We start from the raw sequence: 15,562 nt of genomic DNA, 5'->3' as shown, positions 1-15,562 counted from the left end.
TTTGTTACAAAAGCAGCAGAGTCTGTAAAGGGCTAGTTCTGCTCAAAGACTGATGTATTTATTGATTGCCCTGGGAGCCTAGGTTAGGGGAGTGACAGAGATGAGACTAGAAACCAGAGCTGGGACTATCTAGATATGTATGGTGGTTAAATGAAACTGCTCAGATATATCCCTGAAAAATTGAAATGGTTTGTTCACCTGATTGGTCATAAACCTTAACTCGTCAGAACTCTCTCAAAGTACTAACTGAAATGAACAGAAATGGACATAGATCATATAGGAATTCGCCTCTAAGTAGGGCACTTTAAAGAGTGGCTGAACATACGGTAGATGCTCTTATTCTGAGATGTTAGGCCTCTGGCATATGCTCTAAACTGAACCACAACTATTTTCCTGTAATGCTTGTTGCTGCCAAAGAACTGCACCTTCACTTACTGAGTCAACCAAGTCAAAAAAAGAAAACAAACTCTCAGGACTCATCTTTGGCTCTTTCTTTTCTCTCATTTCTCCATCCTATTAGTGGCCAAGCCCGGTTGGTCCTGTCTCCTTAATATTGTTCAAATCTCTTCACTCTTGCCACCCTCACTGCTTATGACTGAGTCATTATCATCTCACCTAGATCCCTGCAGCAGCCTCCTACTCGGTCTCCCCGTCTCCCCCCACTTCCAATCCTTGGCCCACATTGTGTCCAGGGTGTAGTTCTTTTTAAAAGCCAGTCTGATCATATCACTCCCGTCTGTGAGCTACCTAGAAGTCAATGAAAGAACAAATGATTGTCAGAGAGGGTGGGGGAGACATGCCAAAGAGTGATCAGCAGTCCAGAAAGTTATAGCTGGCAGGTTGTGAACCTGAGGGTGAGATATTACAGTCAAAAGGTAAACAGGGTTCTGTACATACCAAGCATAATTTTTTGAATAAATACTGAGCAAGTAAAAAACATTTTAAAGTGAGAAAAGGGCTGAGCCAGAAGTTTCAAAACTCCATATGGGCTTGAAATTCAGTCAGACTTTCCTTGTTTAATCATCTAAAAGTTTGTAAAAATTATATCATGGGCAGAGGCAAGAGGAGATGTAAGTTTTTTTTTTCCCCATGTTTAAGATAATTACAGAGAGATCATGGATTTTGTCATAGTGGCACTTTTGAAAATAACAGTTTAAAAGTTATAAATCTATACTTATTGCACAAACTAAGAAAATGCAGAAGAACATAAAGAAAATTGCAATAACCTATAATTCTTCTAATCAAAGTAAGGCATTATAAATGTGTATAGGGTTCTCGTCTCTTTCCACCCTCAAAGGTTCTCTGAGTATATCTCATACCAAAATGTGTTTAACTATTCCATTCCCCCATGAACATTTAGATTGTTTTTCTCCTGTCCCTCCTCCCCTTTTAGTATTACAAATAATACTGGATAGAACATTTTTCTTATTATTTTTGGTCTGTGTTTCTAATTCTTTAGTGGGATTACTAAATGAAATTTGTGTGAACAGTTTTAAACCCTCATTACATATTGTGGTAAAATTCTTTAGAATGATTAAAAAGTTCTGGAAATGAATAGTGGTGATGGTTGTACAACCTTGTGAATGTACGTAATGCCATTAAACTGTAAAGTTAAAAATGTCTAACATGGCAAATTTTGTATTTTACCACAATTAAAAGAACATCAGAAAAAAGCAAATGATAAAAAAGGAGAAATATTTTTAATGGTTTTCGAAGAGTATTAATTTTATATCCAAGAACATTAGGTAAGAAAAAACACTATTGCAATTTGTTAATATTATCAAAGACTTAAAAAATGCATATACCTTTGTCTCTAACAATTCTAGGGCTTCCCTGGTGGCTCAGTGGGAAAGAATCTGCCCACCAAGCAGGAAATGTGGGTTTGATCCCTGGGTTGGGAAGATCCTCTGGAGAAGGAAATGGCAACCCACTCCAGTATTCTTGCCTGGAAAATCCCACGAACAGAGGAGCCTGGTGGGTTACGGATACAACTTAGTGACTGAACAACAACAACAACAGCAACTGGCAATTTTGCCACTGGGAATTTAGCCTGCTGCTGCTGCTGCTGCTAAGTTGCTTCAGTCGTGTCCGACTCTGTGTGACCCCATAGACGGCAGCCCATCAGGCTCCCCCGTCCCTGGGATTCTCCAGGCAGGAACACTGGAGTGGGTTGCCATTTCCTTCTCCAGTGCATGAAAGTGAGAAGTGGAAGTGAAGTTGTTCAGTCGTGTCCGACTCTTACTGACCCCACGGACAGCAGCCCACTGGGCTCCTCCGTCCATGGGATTTTCCAGGCAAGAGTACTAGAGTGGGGTGCCATTGCCTTCTCCGGGAATTTATCCTAGTGTTATTATAAAAGATACAAATATATTTATGAATAAAAAAATCCTATGGAAAACTTGTAGCAGCATACATTTCCACAATCCGGCTATTACTGTTTATTCCATCTTAGTGTACCCATTCCCAACTTCTCATTTAATTTTATTATCTGCTTACAGTATCTGAGTACATTTTATCCAACGTCTATTCACATTCTCTGAAATCTTATTGCAAACAAGATTTTTCTAAGCCATATCATTGTAAATATACGATGAGAGAAATCTGGGTAACGTGGAAAGGTGGATAACTTATGTGTGTTAGGGTTCAGGACTTTCATTGTTAGTGGCTCCATACACAGTAGATATTTAAGAAGGAGAAGATCATGGCTAAAATTTACATATGCTGTAATACCCAAAAGATATTGGCTCAAATGTGGACTTGTGTTTTTATTGTCTCTCCTTTATAGGAATGACTGGATTCGAGTTGGTCTCTGCTATCCATCAAACACAAGTTTTCAGGTTACCTTTGGCTTTTTACAGCGGCATAATGGCTCATTATCCAAAATGGAAGAGTATGAGCCTGTGCATTCACTGGAGGAATTGCAGAAGAAGCAGTCTGAGAGGAAATTCTATTTTGACTCCAGCACGGGGTAATTCAGGGCAACCCATGAATGAAAATTTTTGCTGTTTTTCTTTAATGGTGAAATTACTAGTTCTTCAGTGTAACTAAGAATAGGCTGTGATGTGACGGCTAGTTAGAAAAGCAGCTGATGTGGGTAATTCTCTGCTCATCACCATTAGAGGTTTAAGAAGAACTAGAATGACTCATAATTACAGTTGGCAATAGGAATCGAGTGAGATGTTTGCCGTATACCTATTAAGGCAATTTAGAGAGAAAAATTATCCTTGTCAATAAAGAACCAGTAGGCCCAGTTGAAAATTAAAATAATGTTTTCCATAACAACTCTAAAGATGATTATTTCCATATCATATAGTTCATATTTTAGCAAAAGCTCATTTTTCTCTTCCTTTAAGGCTATCTCTCAAGTTGACCTTGGGTTTAAAAAAAAAAAAACAAAAAACACTGTGTAACCATGGCATATTTGCTTTCAACTTTCTCTAGGCTGCATCTTTCCACTTTTTAATTCTAATCCTGTTCACCTGGGGTCCTGTTGGCTTTGTCTGCTTTTATCCAGTTACAGTCTCTCAGCCTTTGGGTTATGGTAGGCTTGATCTCCTGTACTCTTCCAGAAAGTAGCATGCTCCTCCAATATCCATTCCTTAAGCTGACATTTCTACTCCATGCCATTGTCTAGGTACTATAAAGATACTCATATAAATAAGATGCATTTCTTCTGCAAATTCACTGTCCACTGAAGGATGTGGGCATGTAAAGCAAGTAGTTAGAGGGTGAAAGGTTTAAATGCTGTAAGTCCTATAGCATGCCTTTTGAGATAATCCACAAGTTCAGCCTTGGGTGGTCAATGACAACCCACGAGGGTGACACTGGGGCTAACTCTTGAGGAGTGAGTAGGAGGAGACGAGTAAGTGTTCCAAGAACAGTATGGATAAATGCATGGAGGCATGAAAAACATGGCATGGCATGTTTGGGGGAAGAAAATTTTGGACTAAAGAGAAGGGTGGCAGGACTGACTGGGGAATGAGGTTGGAGTTCACTCAATTGTCTTGTTAGCCTTTGGGTAAGAAGCAACTCATTTGCCCTCCAGGGCTGGTGCAGCAGCCAGTGTGATTAGCTTAAATCCTTTCGTATCATTTTCTCTTACGTTTAACTTCTAATTAATCTTTAAAAACCTAGTTAGAGTTTTATTCTAAAGATGACAGAACAGCCACATTCCCAGTTGATTTTCTGCAAAAATAAATATAAGGCCCAAATTTGTAAGGACAGTCTGGTGATCACAAATTAATGATTAATATGTACAATGATAGGAAATATTGCTTCATCTGGGTATTTCTAGAACCTTCCAGCCTTTGAGGTTCAAATTCTTTTTAATTCTGTTCATTTTGATGGTTTTAATTATATATCAAAAGGCACAGGCCTAATTAGATCCCTGTCATTCCTTATGTATATGTTAAAATTACTAGATGTTGGAACAGTGGCTGACTTTCACCTCATAATCTCAACTTTGTATTGTTTGTTGACTTCATTTTAAAATGTGAACTTGTGAACTCCAGTAATCAATCACAGTTGATCAAGTCATTTTTAGAATCTTGACTTCCTTTGGTTTAGAAGGCCTAGGTTTGCTGACAAGACATTGGACTGTTGCCTAGAAGTTGCTTTTCCATTCATATTGGAGGAGAATTCAGACTGGGTAGGACTGATCATTTCACTTGATTTTGGCCAAAGTATAGACAGAAGGACTCCAGGCCCATCTGCTCTTAGTATACATCACAGGAATTGATTTGAGACCATATCTTGGCCTTAAACAAATAAGTCTCAAAGTTGCTGTTTTTATTATTCCAGTTTTGTGCCTTAAAACAGAATAATGTATAAACTAAAAGAAAAAGAAAGAAAGAATAAACCACCCTAATTTACCAAATTCTAAACTCAACATAAGTATTAGTTTTCCAAGGAATTTTTGAGCCAAGCCAAATTCCATCTTCCCAAATTACGTATTGAGGTTATTCAAACCAGAAATTTACTTTGATACTGTCCATAATGACGGATTCAGATTTTCATGATATTTTCTGAAGTGGAATTGTGTTTGACTTAGAACCCTATGAGGACAGAAAGGAAAGAGAAGCAACTTTATTAGTTTTATAAGTTATTTTCCTTTTGAGAAAAAAATTACTTTATTGGAGGAATATCCCCACTGGCCATGAGTTAATTTGAAAGTTTTTGAAAGTCAAAATCTAATACCCTTTGGACTGGTCTGTTTTGTGCAGGTTGCTGTTTCTGTATCTTAAAGCCAAAAGCCACAGGGATGGTCACAGTTACTGTTCATCTCAGGGATGCGAAAGAGTCAAGATCCAGGCAGCAACAGACTCAAAAGACATCAGTAACTGCATGGCCAAAGCGTATCCCCGCTATTACAGAAAGCCATCAGCCCTCAAGTCGATGCCGTCCATGCTCAAAGGACTTTGTCAAGGCTGTGGAACCCGTCAGGTAAAACAAGGAATAAAAGTGGGCTTTGGTCCAAGAGAAAAAGTCAAAAGGTTCTGTGCAGTCAGCATATTTTTTTTCCCCCCTGAAACATCTGTCCTGCCCATTTATTTTATTTTTTAAATTTATTTTTAATTGGAGGATAATTGTTTTACAATATTGTGTTGGTTTCTGCCATACATCAGTGTGAATCAGCCATAGGTATACACATGTCCCCTTCCTCCTGAACCTCCCTCCCACCTTTCACCCCATCTCACCCCCTAGGTTGTCACAGAGCACCTGATTTGAGCTACCTACATCATATAGCAAATTCCCACTGGCTATCTATTTTACGTATGGTAATTTATGTTGCCATCCTACTGTCGATTTGTCCTCCTTCCCCCACAGTGTCCACAGATCTGTTTTCTATGTCTGCATCTCCGTTGTTGCTCTGCAGATGGATTCATCAATACCATCTTTCCAGGTTCCATATATATGCATTAATATAAAACATTTGTTTTTCTCTTTCTGACTTCATTCTGTATAATAGGCTGTAGGTTCATCCACCTCATTAGAACTGACTCAAATGCATTCCTTTTTATGACTAAAATTCCATTGTATATATGTACCACAGCTTCTTTATCCATTCATGTCGATGGACATCTAGGTTGCTTCCATGTCCTAGTTACTGTAAATAGTGCTGCAATGAACATTGTGAAAAAGAACGTGTGTCTTTTTCAATTATGGTTTCCTCAGGGTATATGCCCAGTAGTGGAATTGTTGGGTCATGTGGTAGTTTTATTTCTAGTTTTTTAAGGAACCTGCATACTGTTCTCCATAGGGGCTGTATCAGTTTACATTCTCACCAGCAGTGAAAGTGCCAGGGCTTCCTTTGTGGCTCAGATGTTAAAGCATCCGCCTGCAATGCAGGAGACCTTGGTTCGATCTCTAGATTGGGAAGATCCCCTGGAGAAGGGCATGGCAACCCACTCCAGAATTCTTGCCTGGGGAATCCCCATGGACAGAGAAGCCTAGCGGACTACAGTCCATGGGGTTGCAAAGGGTAGGACACAACTGAGTAGCTAAGCACAGCACAACAATTCAAGACTATTCCCTTTTCTCCACACCCTCTCCAGCATTTATTGTTTGTAAAATCATAAATTTTTTGATGATGTTTGCTGCCAGTTTATAAATATTGAATGGTTTCTCCTGAATTTTGGCTCACTCTAGAATTTAATGATCATAAGAAGCAAACCAGTCCAAATTTATAATAAAATCAGTCAAAATGTATTTACACATCAGTTTGCCCTGGGTCATTGTGGATTTATTGGTTGTCATCTTTTCTTTCTCAGCTGTGATTCCAGTACATTATCACTATTATGTATACATGTCAGTGATGTGGAAGTATCTGTTTTCTTGGCAGTGTGAAATTTATCTTCAGAAAAGGCCCTCATGGAAATTGTTTCCTTTAAGATGAAAAACTATTAATTTGAAGCATACGCTATTATGTTTACCTATAATTAAAAGTACAAACTGACTTTGGCTAGAAGTGAAGTGCTTCCTGTGACATAGTCTTAATGAGACAGTCTTCTAGATCTTGAGAAAACTTAGCAGTGAAAGTAAATCCAAAGTATGAGCTAAAATCAGGCATGGGAAACCCCATAGGAAGTCACATTGATTCCAGGAGAAAAAGAAGTACAGAATCAATATTGCCCTAATTAATATTTAACCTATATATAAACAAATATGGGTCAAGAGGAATGGTTCTCAACTTGTGGTCCCCAGACCAGCAGCATCAGCATCACCTGGGAACTTGTGAAAAATTCGAACTCTTGGGTCCCACCCAGTTCTACCCAGTCAGAAACTTCAGGAGTGGGGCTTATGGTCTTTGCTTTAACAGGCCCTGCAGGTGATTCTGATAAATGTTCACATTTTAGTTTCATGGGCCTGGAGGAGTTTTAAAAAAAGTTCTTACTGCCACAGAAATACATACTGTAATCAGTTCAGTTCAGTTCAGTCGTGTCCGACTCTTTGCGACCCCATGAATTGCAGCACGCCAGGCCTCCCTGTCCATCACCAACTCCCGGAGTTCACCCAGACTCATGTCCATCGAGTCGGTGATGCCATCCAGCCATCTCATCCTCTGTCATCCCCTTCTCCTCCTGCCCCCAATCCCTCCCAGCATCAGAGTCTTTTCCAATGAGTCAACTCTTTGCATGAGGTGGCCAAAGTATTGGAGTTTCAGCTTTAGCATCAGTCCTTCCAAAGAACATCCAGGACTGATCTCTTTTAATAAGAGGGAGAAAACCTCTAAATATTTCTTTTATTTCTTATTTCTAATTTTTCTTGTTTCTGTCTGTTGGTGGCAGTAAGAACAGGGAAAGGAAGGGGGATTTATGCTTCCTGTTGTGATATAGGATGATTATTTTTCTGATGATAACTCACTATCACGGTCTTGGTCTCTAATACTCTTGAGCCACCTCTATACTCCAGTTCAACTAAACTAACCAACAGACCAAAAAATAAACCGGGTACATAAATAAGCTTATATGAATCCTTGCCTGTCCTGTGTAATGTTTTGACTGTTAAAGTGAAATTGTCAGATAATCTTTGTGGAGAAGTAAATTTTCCAGCCTAATTCTCAAATTGAATTTGTTAAGAAAGTCCTTCATTACTGAGAAGACTTCAAATAATTTATACTTCTTATAAGAAATACTAGAATTTGTAAAGATAATTTAATGATCTTCGAAACTATTCTGGGCCTATCTTGTTAAATGGTTCCATGCATTGATGTTTAACATTCTTTATTTTGGGGCTTAAAACATTGATCAGAATTCATTTCTTAAAAATGTATTGACTACTGACCTGGCAGTTGAGAAGTATTTGAAGTGTCTATGGACACCACTTTTACTTGGAAATTTGAGGAGAATTTTTGTTTTAATGTCAAAAACACATGTAAATTAGAGATAAGTAGGAAAATTCACAAGAATTTTTGACTTCAGACCTGAGACTTCAAACAAATGTTCAGCTTCTGGATGTTTAACATAATGATTATCTGCTCTTGCCATGATTATTTATTCTTGTTGGCATTGATTTATAAGAATATACATATATGTATTTTTTTTTTTTTTTGACCATACCACATGGCTTGTGGGATCTTAGTTCCCTGACCAGGAATTGAACTCAGTCTGAGGTAGTAAAAGTGCTAAGTCCTAACCACTAGACTACCAGGAAATTCCTTGGTACATATACTTTCAAGTGTTAAATTGTGTGAAGAGTTGAGTGCTTTTAATTGAGAAGATAGCCTTTAGGGAGGAGGTAGATGGTGGGATTTGGAGGCTGGAAGTGGTTTGAAGTAGAAGGGAAAATGGAAGGGCGTTCTTGGGGAAGGAACAGCATCTGAAAAGGCAAGTGGCAGAAGAGTGGAAAACTGAGGGAACTGCCCTGCATGTTGAATGTGGATAGACTAGAGGGAAATAGAATAGAATAGTGGCTCTATTTGTGGAACATTTTGCAGGTCAGGTAGAGGAATTTAAATAAAATTGGTGATGTACAAGGCCCCTAAAAGTTTTTAAACAGAGTAATCCTTGTCATCTATACTTCTTTCCTCAATCCTGGAATGACTGAATCACAGTTGAGGATAACTGGTCTGAAAAGAGCCTTCAAAAAGATTTGTAACTTTTTTGCATGAAATGTTTACAAAGATTTAGATATAGAGCATATTTATATAGTCATTTAGAGAGCTGATCTTATTAACAAGATTGCAATGACTTGAAACTGGGATTGCTCTAGAAAATGAGTAACATACCATTCATGTATGGATGTGAGAGTTGGACTGTGAAGAAAGCTGAGCACCGAAGAATTGATGCTTTTGAACTGTGGTGTTGGAGAAGACTCTTGAGAGTCCCTTGGCCTGCAAGGAGATCCAACCAGTCCATTCTGAAGGAGATCAGCCCTGGGATTTTTTTGGAAGGAATGATGCTAAAGCTGAAACTCCAGTACTTTGGCTACCTCATGTGAAGAGTTGACTCTTTGGAAAAGACTCGGATGCTGGGAGGGATTGGGGGCAGGAGGAGAAGGGGACGACAGAGGATGAGAGGGCTGGATGGCATTACTGACTCGATGGACGTGAGTCTGAGTGAACTCCGGGAGTTGGTGATGGACAGGGAGGCCTGGTGTGCTGCGATTCATGGGGTCGCAAAAAGTTGGACACGACTGAGTGACTGAACTGAATTGAACCATTCTCCTATTAAAGCTTATATCAAAAAATAAAATTCCAGGTCATGAAATACATACAGAAAGTTCAGAGGAAAAAAAACAAAAAAACCGTTCACTGGCTTTGATATAGTTGAGTTTATTCTGAAGGATCTTTTTGGAAGGTTAACATAGATATGGAACCTCTTCCCCATGTAGGCGGTGTTTACAAGTGATCCTCATATAAGCTACCTCCCTGTGCAATTCCGGTCACCCAGTCAAGCCGAGATTCAGCGTGGAGATGCGTCTGTTATTTCTGTGAGTACCATCTGCTGTGTGCACTGCCTCAGCTTCTCACTTTTTCATTCTATCCTGGTAACATGAATTATCTCTGACAACATTCACGTGTTTCTAATCACATTTTTATTGTTGGTAGTGAGCTATACAACAGAGGTATAAATGCTCCTAAACATATGTATTTTTAAAGAAATGAAATTTATTAAATTTTTTTTCTCAGTTAAGTTTATTGATTACTTTTAGGCAAATGTTAAAATTATTCAGGTGACCCAGATTCCTTTTCTATAGGAGAAAAGGTATTTTTGGTTTAAAAAATTGTCATTGGTAATCAATATGTAGAAAATTGTTTTTAACCTCAGTTTTTGAAACTTAAAGAAGCTTCCCAGTTATTTGTTTAAAATATGGAAGGTGAAGATTTTAAAATCTCCTCAGCCTCTTATTTTGAGATTGCTTGGCTCCCAGTTTTTCAGATAAGGAAGGTGACAATGCAAAGTGTTAACTGTCTTTAAGTAGGTTAATGGAAGTATAAGTGTTAGCCTGAGTGTCAATATTGGAATTTGGCCTAAAAGCCAAGTTTGCCAGCAAGGTTAATCAGCTGTAGGAGTGAAAGTGAAAGTCACTTAGTCGTGTCCGACTCTTCGCGACCCCATGGACTATACAGTCCATGGAATTCTCCAGGCCAGAATGCTGGAGTGGGTAGCCATTCCCTTCTCCAGGGCATCTTCTGAACCTAGGGATCAAACCCAGGTCTCTCGCATTGCAGGTGGATTCTTCAGCAGCTGAGCCACCAGGGAAGGCCAAGAATACTGGACTGGGTAGCCTATCCCTTCTCCAGCAGATCTTTGGAACCCAGGAATTGAAACGGGGTCTCCTTCATTGCAGGCGGATTCTTTACCAACTTAGCTCTCAGGGAAGCCCACTTTAGGCATGTAGCCTGTCCCAAACTGAGTTGACCAGAGTGCATCTGTATAAAGGGCTCTTTGGGTAGGAGGTATCTAGCCAACTGATACCCAGCCAGTGCCTGGGCTTAGTCTCATGTGGTCTCTTTGGGAGCTTTTTTTTTTTTTTTTTTTAAGTGGTGGACAACACATTTACAAATTCACATATATGTGAAAACTTAAATCTTTTTTTTTTCCTCTCTCAATCTCTTTTATTATGTTAAAGTACACATAACATAAAATTCACCATCCTAACTATTTTTAAGTATATAGTTCAGTGGTATGAAATACATTCATAATATTGTGTGGCCATCACCATTATCCACTGCCAGAACTTAACTCTAAATTAAGAACTTTTTAATAATTTTGAATTAAAAATACCCCTACTTAAGATGAGGAGGGTGAAACGCAGAGTTATTAATCATCAGGCATAAAAGTTTCACTTGAGTAAAATACTACATAAACTCTCAAAATCTGTTTTACAGCATTTTCCCTGTAATCAGTAATAATATATTGTCTACTTAAAATATTTAAGAGGATGGATTTCATGTTAGTGTTCTTACCACAATTAGAAAGAAAGGAGGGAAGGAAGGAAAAGAAAGAAAGATCCCTACTTAAATATAACTCCAAGGTTTCTCACATATATATACCTATTGCTCTATGTTAGCATGTCTTCATTTTGTAGTATGTTCATGATGGAGGAGCCTAGTGGGCTGCAGTCCATGGGGTCGCTAAGAGTCGGGCACGACTGAGCGACTTCACTTTCATTTTTCACTTTCATGCATTGGAGAAGGAAATGGCAACCCACTCCAGTGTTCTTGCCTGGAGAATCCCAGGGACAGCAGAGCCTGGTGGGCTGCCCTCTATGGGGTCGCACAGAGTTGGACACGACTGAAGTGACTTAGCGGCAGCAGCATGATGTAGGAAGTTTGTTAGCTCAACATCTCAATAAAGTCAGCAGTGTGAGGAACCCATCCCAGCCTCCTTATGTGGAATCTGGTGGGTGTCAGTTGCAAAGGGATGGAGCTGGGTGCTGAGTCTCTGCTCTACTAGCTTACTAGGTAATTAAACAAGATAAGGTATTGCCCAGACAATCTCAGGTAGGGCATTCCTCTGGGTGTGCAGACATTGTTTGACTCCATTGCTGGAGGGACCGTAAAAGAGGTCACAGAGGACTGTGTTTTGTCATGTTTACCTCCACTACTTTTCACATGTATTACCTGAAAAGTCTTTGCTGGACGTGGCCTTGCTTTAGTTTTTATGGAAAATTTTGTGTTTCTTTTAAGCAGCAGGTTTTTGGAGGTAATTTTCAATAGGACAGTTTGAGTGTGTTAAAGATCATGATTTTTTTTTTTTAATCAAATGTGTCTCAGTTTTAAGTATTCAGATTTTAAAAAATGGGTCACTTTCAGTCTTTCTAAATATAGAATGGCACTATATATTAAGCACTTCTAGAATTATTCTCTGGACTAGAGCAGTTTAAATACAGGCAAATAGCCATTTTGAATTCCTGTGAGATCATTAGTGATTAGAAATACAATTTAAGTATAACTTCTCCAAGTGAGGACAGGTGTAATGAAGAGAGCATCTCTCCTTTGTTAACTTTTAACATAGTTTATAATTTTACACATTTTAAAGAGAATCAGTGCCTATGGCTTAGTGTTAAATCATTTTTCAGTCAAGATTTTTTTCTTTCCTTTTTTGGTTGAGGAATTTATGAGATTTGGGTATATCTGGAATTCCTTTTTCTTGAAAATGTCTCGAGCCATTAATTTAAAGAGAACGACTGGAACTTTCAGTTCACAGTAATTGTTTAAACAAGATATCACTATCCGTGGCTTAAATCCTGGTAAAATTTCCTGTTTTCCATTTTGATTTTAAAGGAGACCTATGTATGGAACAATGCAGATGAAACTATCTGCCTCCTCTGATGTTTCAAACCTAAACTCTGACGGGGCAGGAGTTTATGTGGGTTAAGGAAGTCTATCTCTCTACTTACCTACCTATATGACTAGATACCTATTGTATACAGTTATATATTTTTTTCCTGAACCAATGTGACAACATCTGAGCTTCAGTTATAGAGGCCGTCACCTGATCACTGAGTTGGAAACTGACCCCAGTGAGAGAGTATGTATATAAGAATGAAAGCCCTGAACCTGCAGAGTCACCCTACTCAGCTGAGTGTAGGCTGCCATGTCTTGCTTAGAGCATCTTATCCAATCAGTAAAGACCAGTCAAGGTAAAAGCCTATGAAAAACACAGACTCAATTTCAAATGTTGGCAGAGGAAGAGCGATGGAACATGCAGTTTGAATTTTGGAATTATTATTTTTGATTCTTGGGTTTAGAAGACAGAGGGAAAGGGGCTGGAAAGATACTGAAATGGTGATGACAGCAGAGGACGATCTTGTGTTCTCAGATCAACGGCACCGACTATCCCTTCCGAAGTGCGGGCGTCCTCCTCCTGATTGTGGATGCCTGCAGTGTTCCCTTCCGGTTGACAGAAAAAAAGATTTTCTCTTTCACTGATGTCAGTCGCATGGAAGAATACTTAAAAACAAGCATCCCTCCAAGGTAGGTGAAGCTTGCCCTGTATAAGGGATAAGATACCTTAAGGATGACACCTGGCTAACTCTGAGTTTTGGCTTGTCTACTTCTTTTTTACTCTGGGTATTTAGGATTTTTGAAGGATGAATACTCATTCCTTTCCCAGTTTCAGGTTGATGCCTGTGTGATCTAAGTTGCTTATTGATAAGTGAGGACTTGGATGTTAGAAGAGTTTGCAAATGATGGGAAGGTTCTTGGAAGGAGGAAAAGCTCAACATTTTGGATCGTTCCTATCCCACTTCTTAGTATTAAGCTGATCTACATTGTACCCAACTCTCTCAGAAGGCTCAGTATCATTTTAAAACAATTTTATTGAGTTTTGCCTTTGTAACAGTCTATCCTGCTGATGAACCCTTGGACAGCATTGTGCTATGACTCTGGTATAGGAAGTTGCCACCTGGGTCACTTGGAATTGACTGGAAAGGACTAAATTGATTTTTTAAGTAGATGAGTGTGTGATCTCTTTTTTAAGAGCCCTTAGAGTCGGGCACGACTGAACGACTTCACTTTCACTTTTCACTTTCATGCACTGGAGAAGGAAATGACAACCCACTCCAGTATTCTTAGTGTCTGAACAAAGGTGCACCTTGCTGTATTTGTGTTAGGCAGACCCTGACTGGAGGCAAGAAGATAAATTCAGTCCTCTTTCTGCCCCCTTTGCTTTGCTGCGGACATTGGTTTACACACAGGCTTTCATTTAATGAAGGCCCAAAGGGAGGAACATAGGCTTCCCAGGGAGCAGAGTCCTATGTAGCTTTTGAATCATCATCAACTGATCTGGTCACTTACACTCCTTAAACTTTAAAGAACCAGATCTCAACAAGTCCCATAAAGTCATTATATTCTTTGAGTGTAACATTCTTTGTGTACATATAGCTCTATCTTCTGGTTTAATACATTTGTAGGTATTTACTTTGCAAGGCCTCAATTTTCTTTATGTATCTAAAGATTTTTTTCCCTAATGTTGGAAAATTAACACAGTCAGTCACTTCACCTAAAACAATCTGGAACATAAAGCTCACCACAGATGTTTAGAGCAACACAATAGTCATGCAAGGCACCCAATATATTAAGAAAAGAAATGCTTTATTAAAGGATATACAATAAGAGTAAAAGGAGAGGCTCTCCCTGCTTCTGGATGGAAAAGTTAATACTGTAAAGATGTTCAGTTCAGTTCAGTCACTCAGTTGTGTCAGACTCTTTGTGACCCCATGAATTGCAGCACGCCAGGCCTTCCTGTCCATCACCAACTCCCAAATTTCACTCAAACTCATGTCCATCAAGTCAGTGATGCCATCCAGCCATCTGATCCTCTGTCGTCCCCTTCTCCTCCTGCCCCCAATCCCTCCCAGCATCAGAGTCTTTTCCAATGAGTCAACTCTTCGCGTGAGGTGGCCAAAGTATTGGAGTTTCAGCCTCAGGATCAGTCCTTCCAATGAACACCCAGACCTGATCTCCTTTAGAATGGACTGGTTGGATCTCCTTGCAGTCCAAGGGACTCTCAAGAGTCTTCTCCAACACCACAGTTCAAAAGCATCAATTCTTCGGTGCTCAGCTTTCTTCACAGTCCAACTCTCACTAGTTTTCCCTATATTTAGAGACCTCCTTGTAATAGAAACGTTAAGTTCTAGGCGTGGAATTGAAGTAGACCCTTGTAACAGCAAGGATGAAAAGGCATGTGGAGTGCTTTTTGTTTTTTGAGTTCTGCTTTTATCTAGTATATACTTCAGAAAGGTACCCAGTGAACACATGCTGAATTATTGAAACTTGCTCTGATTTTCTAACTTTTACAGGTCAGTTGTCCTGTTGAGCACAAGAGGACAGATAAAGCAGTTCAATATTTCGGATTCATTAGTACCTCTGGGATTAGCCAAGCCAGCCAATCTTTATAACAAAGGTTTGTATCTGTATTCTTCCATAAGAAGTTTTTAGGAGAGCTGCAAAATATACATTTTGATGGTGGAGTGTAGGTATCAGCCTGCTTTCATGAGCTTGTTAGGCTGGGGTGGGTATTATGAAGATAATTTCTAAATCAGGAGACAGTGTTAGAGGAAGTGTGTTGGGATGTAGTTTGTTATTTGGGGCAGGAGGTGGGTGGTAAGAGTT

The 15,562-nt window shown here is 39.2% G+C and overlaps 1 protein-coding gene across 3 annotated transcripts in view; it reads left to right on the top strand.

Annotated features, from left to right (window-relative positions):
* The window catches only part of CEMIP2 (cell migration inducing hyaluronidase 2), an 81,331-nt gene that overhangs the window by 63,640 nt on the left and 2,129 nt on the right, over window positions 1-15,562 (top strand). For all 3 annotated transcript variants that reach the window (XM_055578294.1, XM_055578296.1, XM_055578297.1), the window contains 5 exons: window positions 2,786-2,968; window positions 5,223-5,442; window positions 9,832-9,930; window positions 13,269-13,423; window positions 15,250-15,353. In XM_055578294.1, the coding sequence (XP_055434269.1) occupies window positions 2,786-2,968; window positions 5,223-5,442; window positions 9,832-9,930; window positions 13,269-13,423; window positions 15,250-15,353 (761 nt within the window). The remainder of the gene's footprint in view (window positions 1-2,785; window positions 2,969-5,222; window positions 5,443-9,831; window positions 9,931-13,268; window positions 13,424-15,249; window positions 15,354-15,562) is intronic.

This window comes from Bubalus kerabau, chromosome 4 (genome assembly GCF_029407905.1).
Source record: "Bubalus kerabau isolate K-KA32 ecotype Philippines breed swamp buffalo chromosome 4, PCC_UOA_SB_1v2, whole genome shotgun sequence".
NCBI lineage: Eukaryota > Metazoa > Chordata > Mammalia > Artiodactyla > Bovidae > Bubalus > Bubalus kerabau.
The sequence above is the reverse complement of the archived record's forward strand: the minus strand, read 5'-3'. Positions and strand labels throughout refer to the sequence as shown.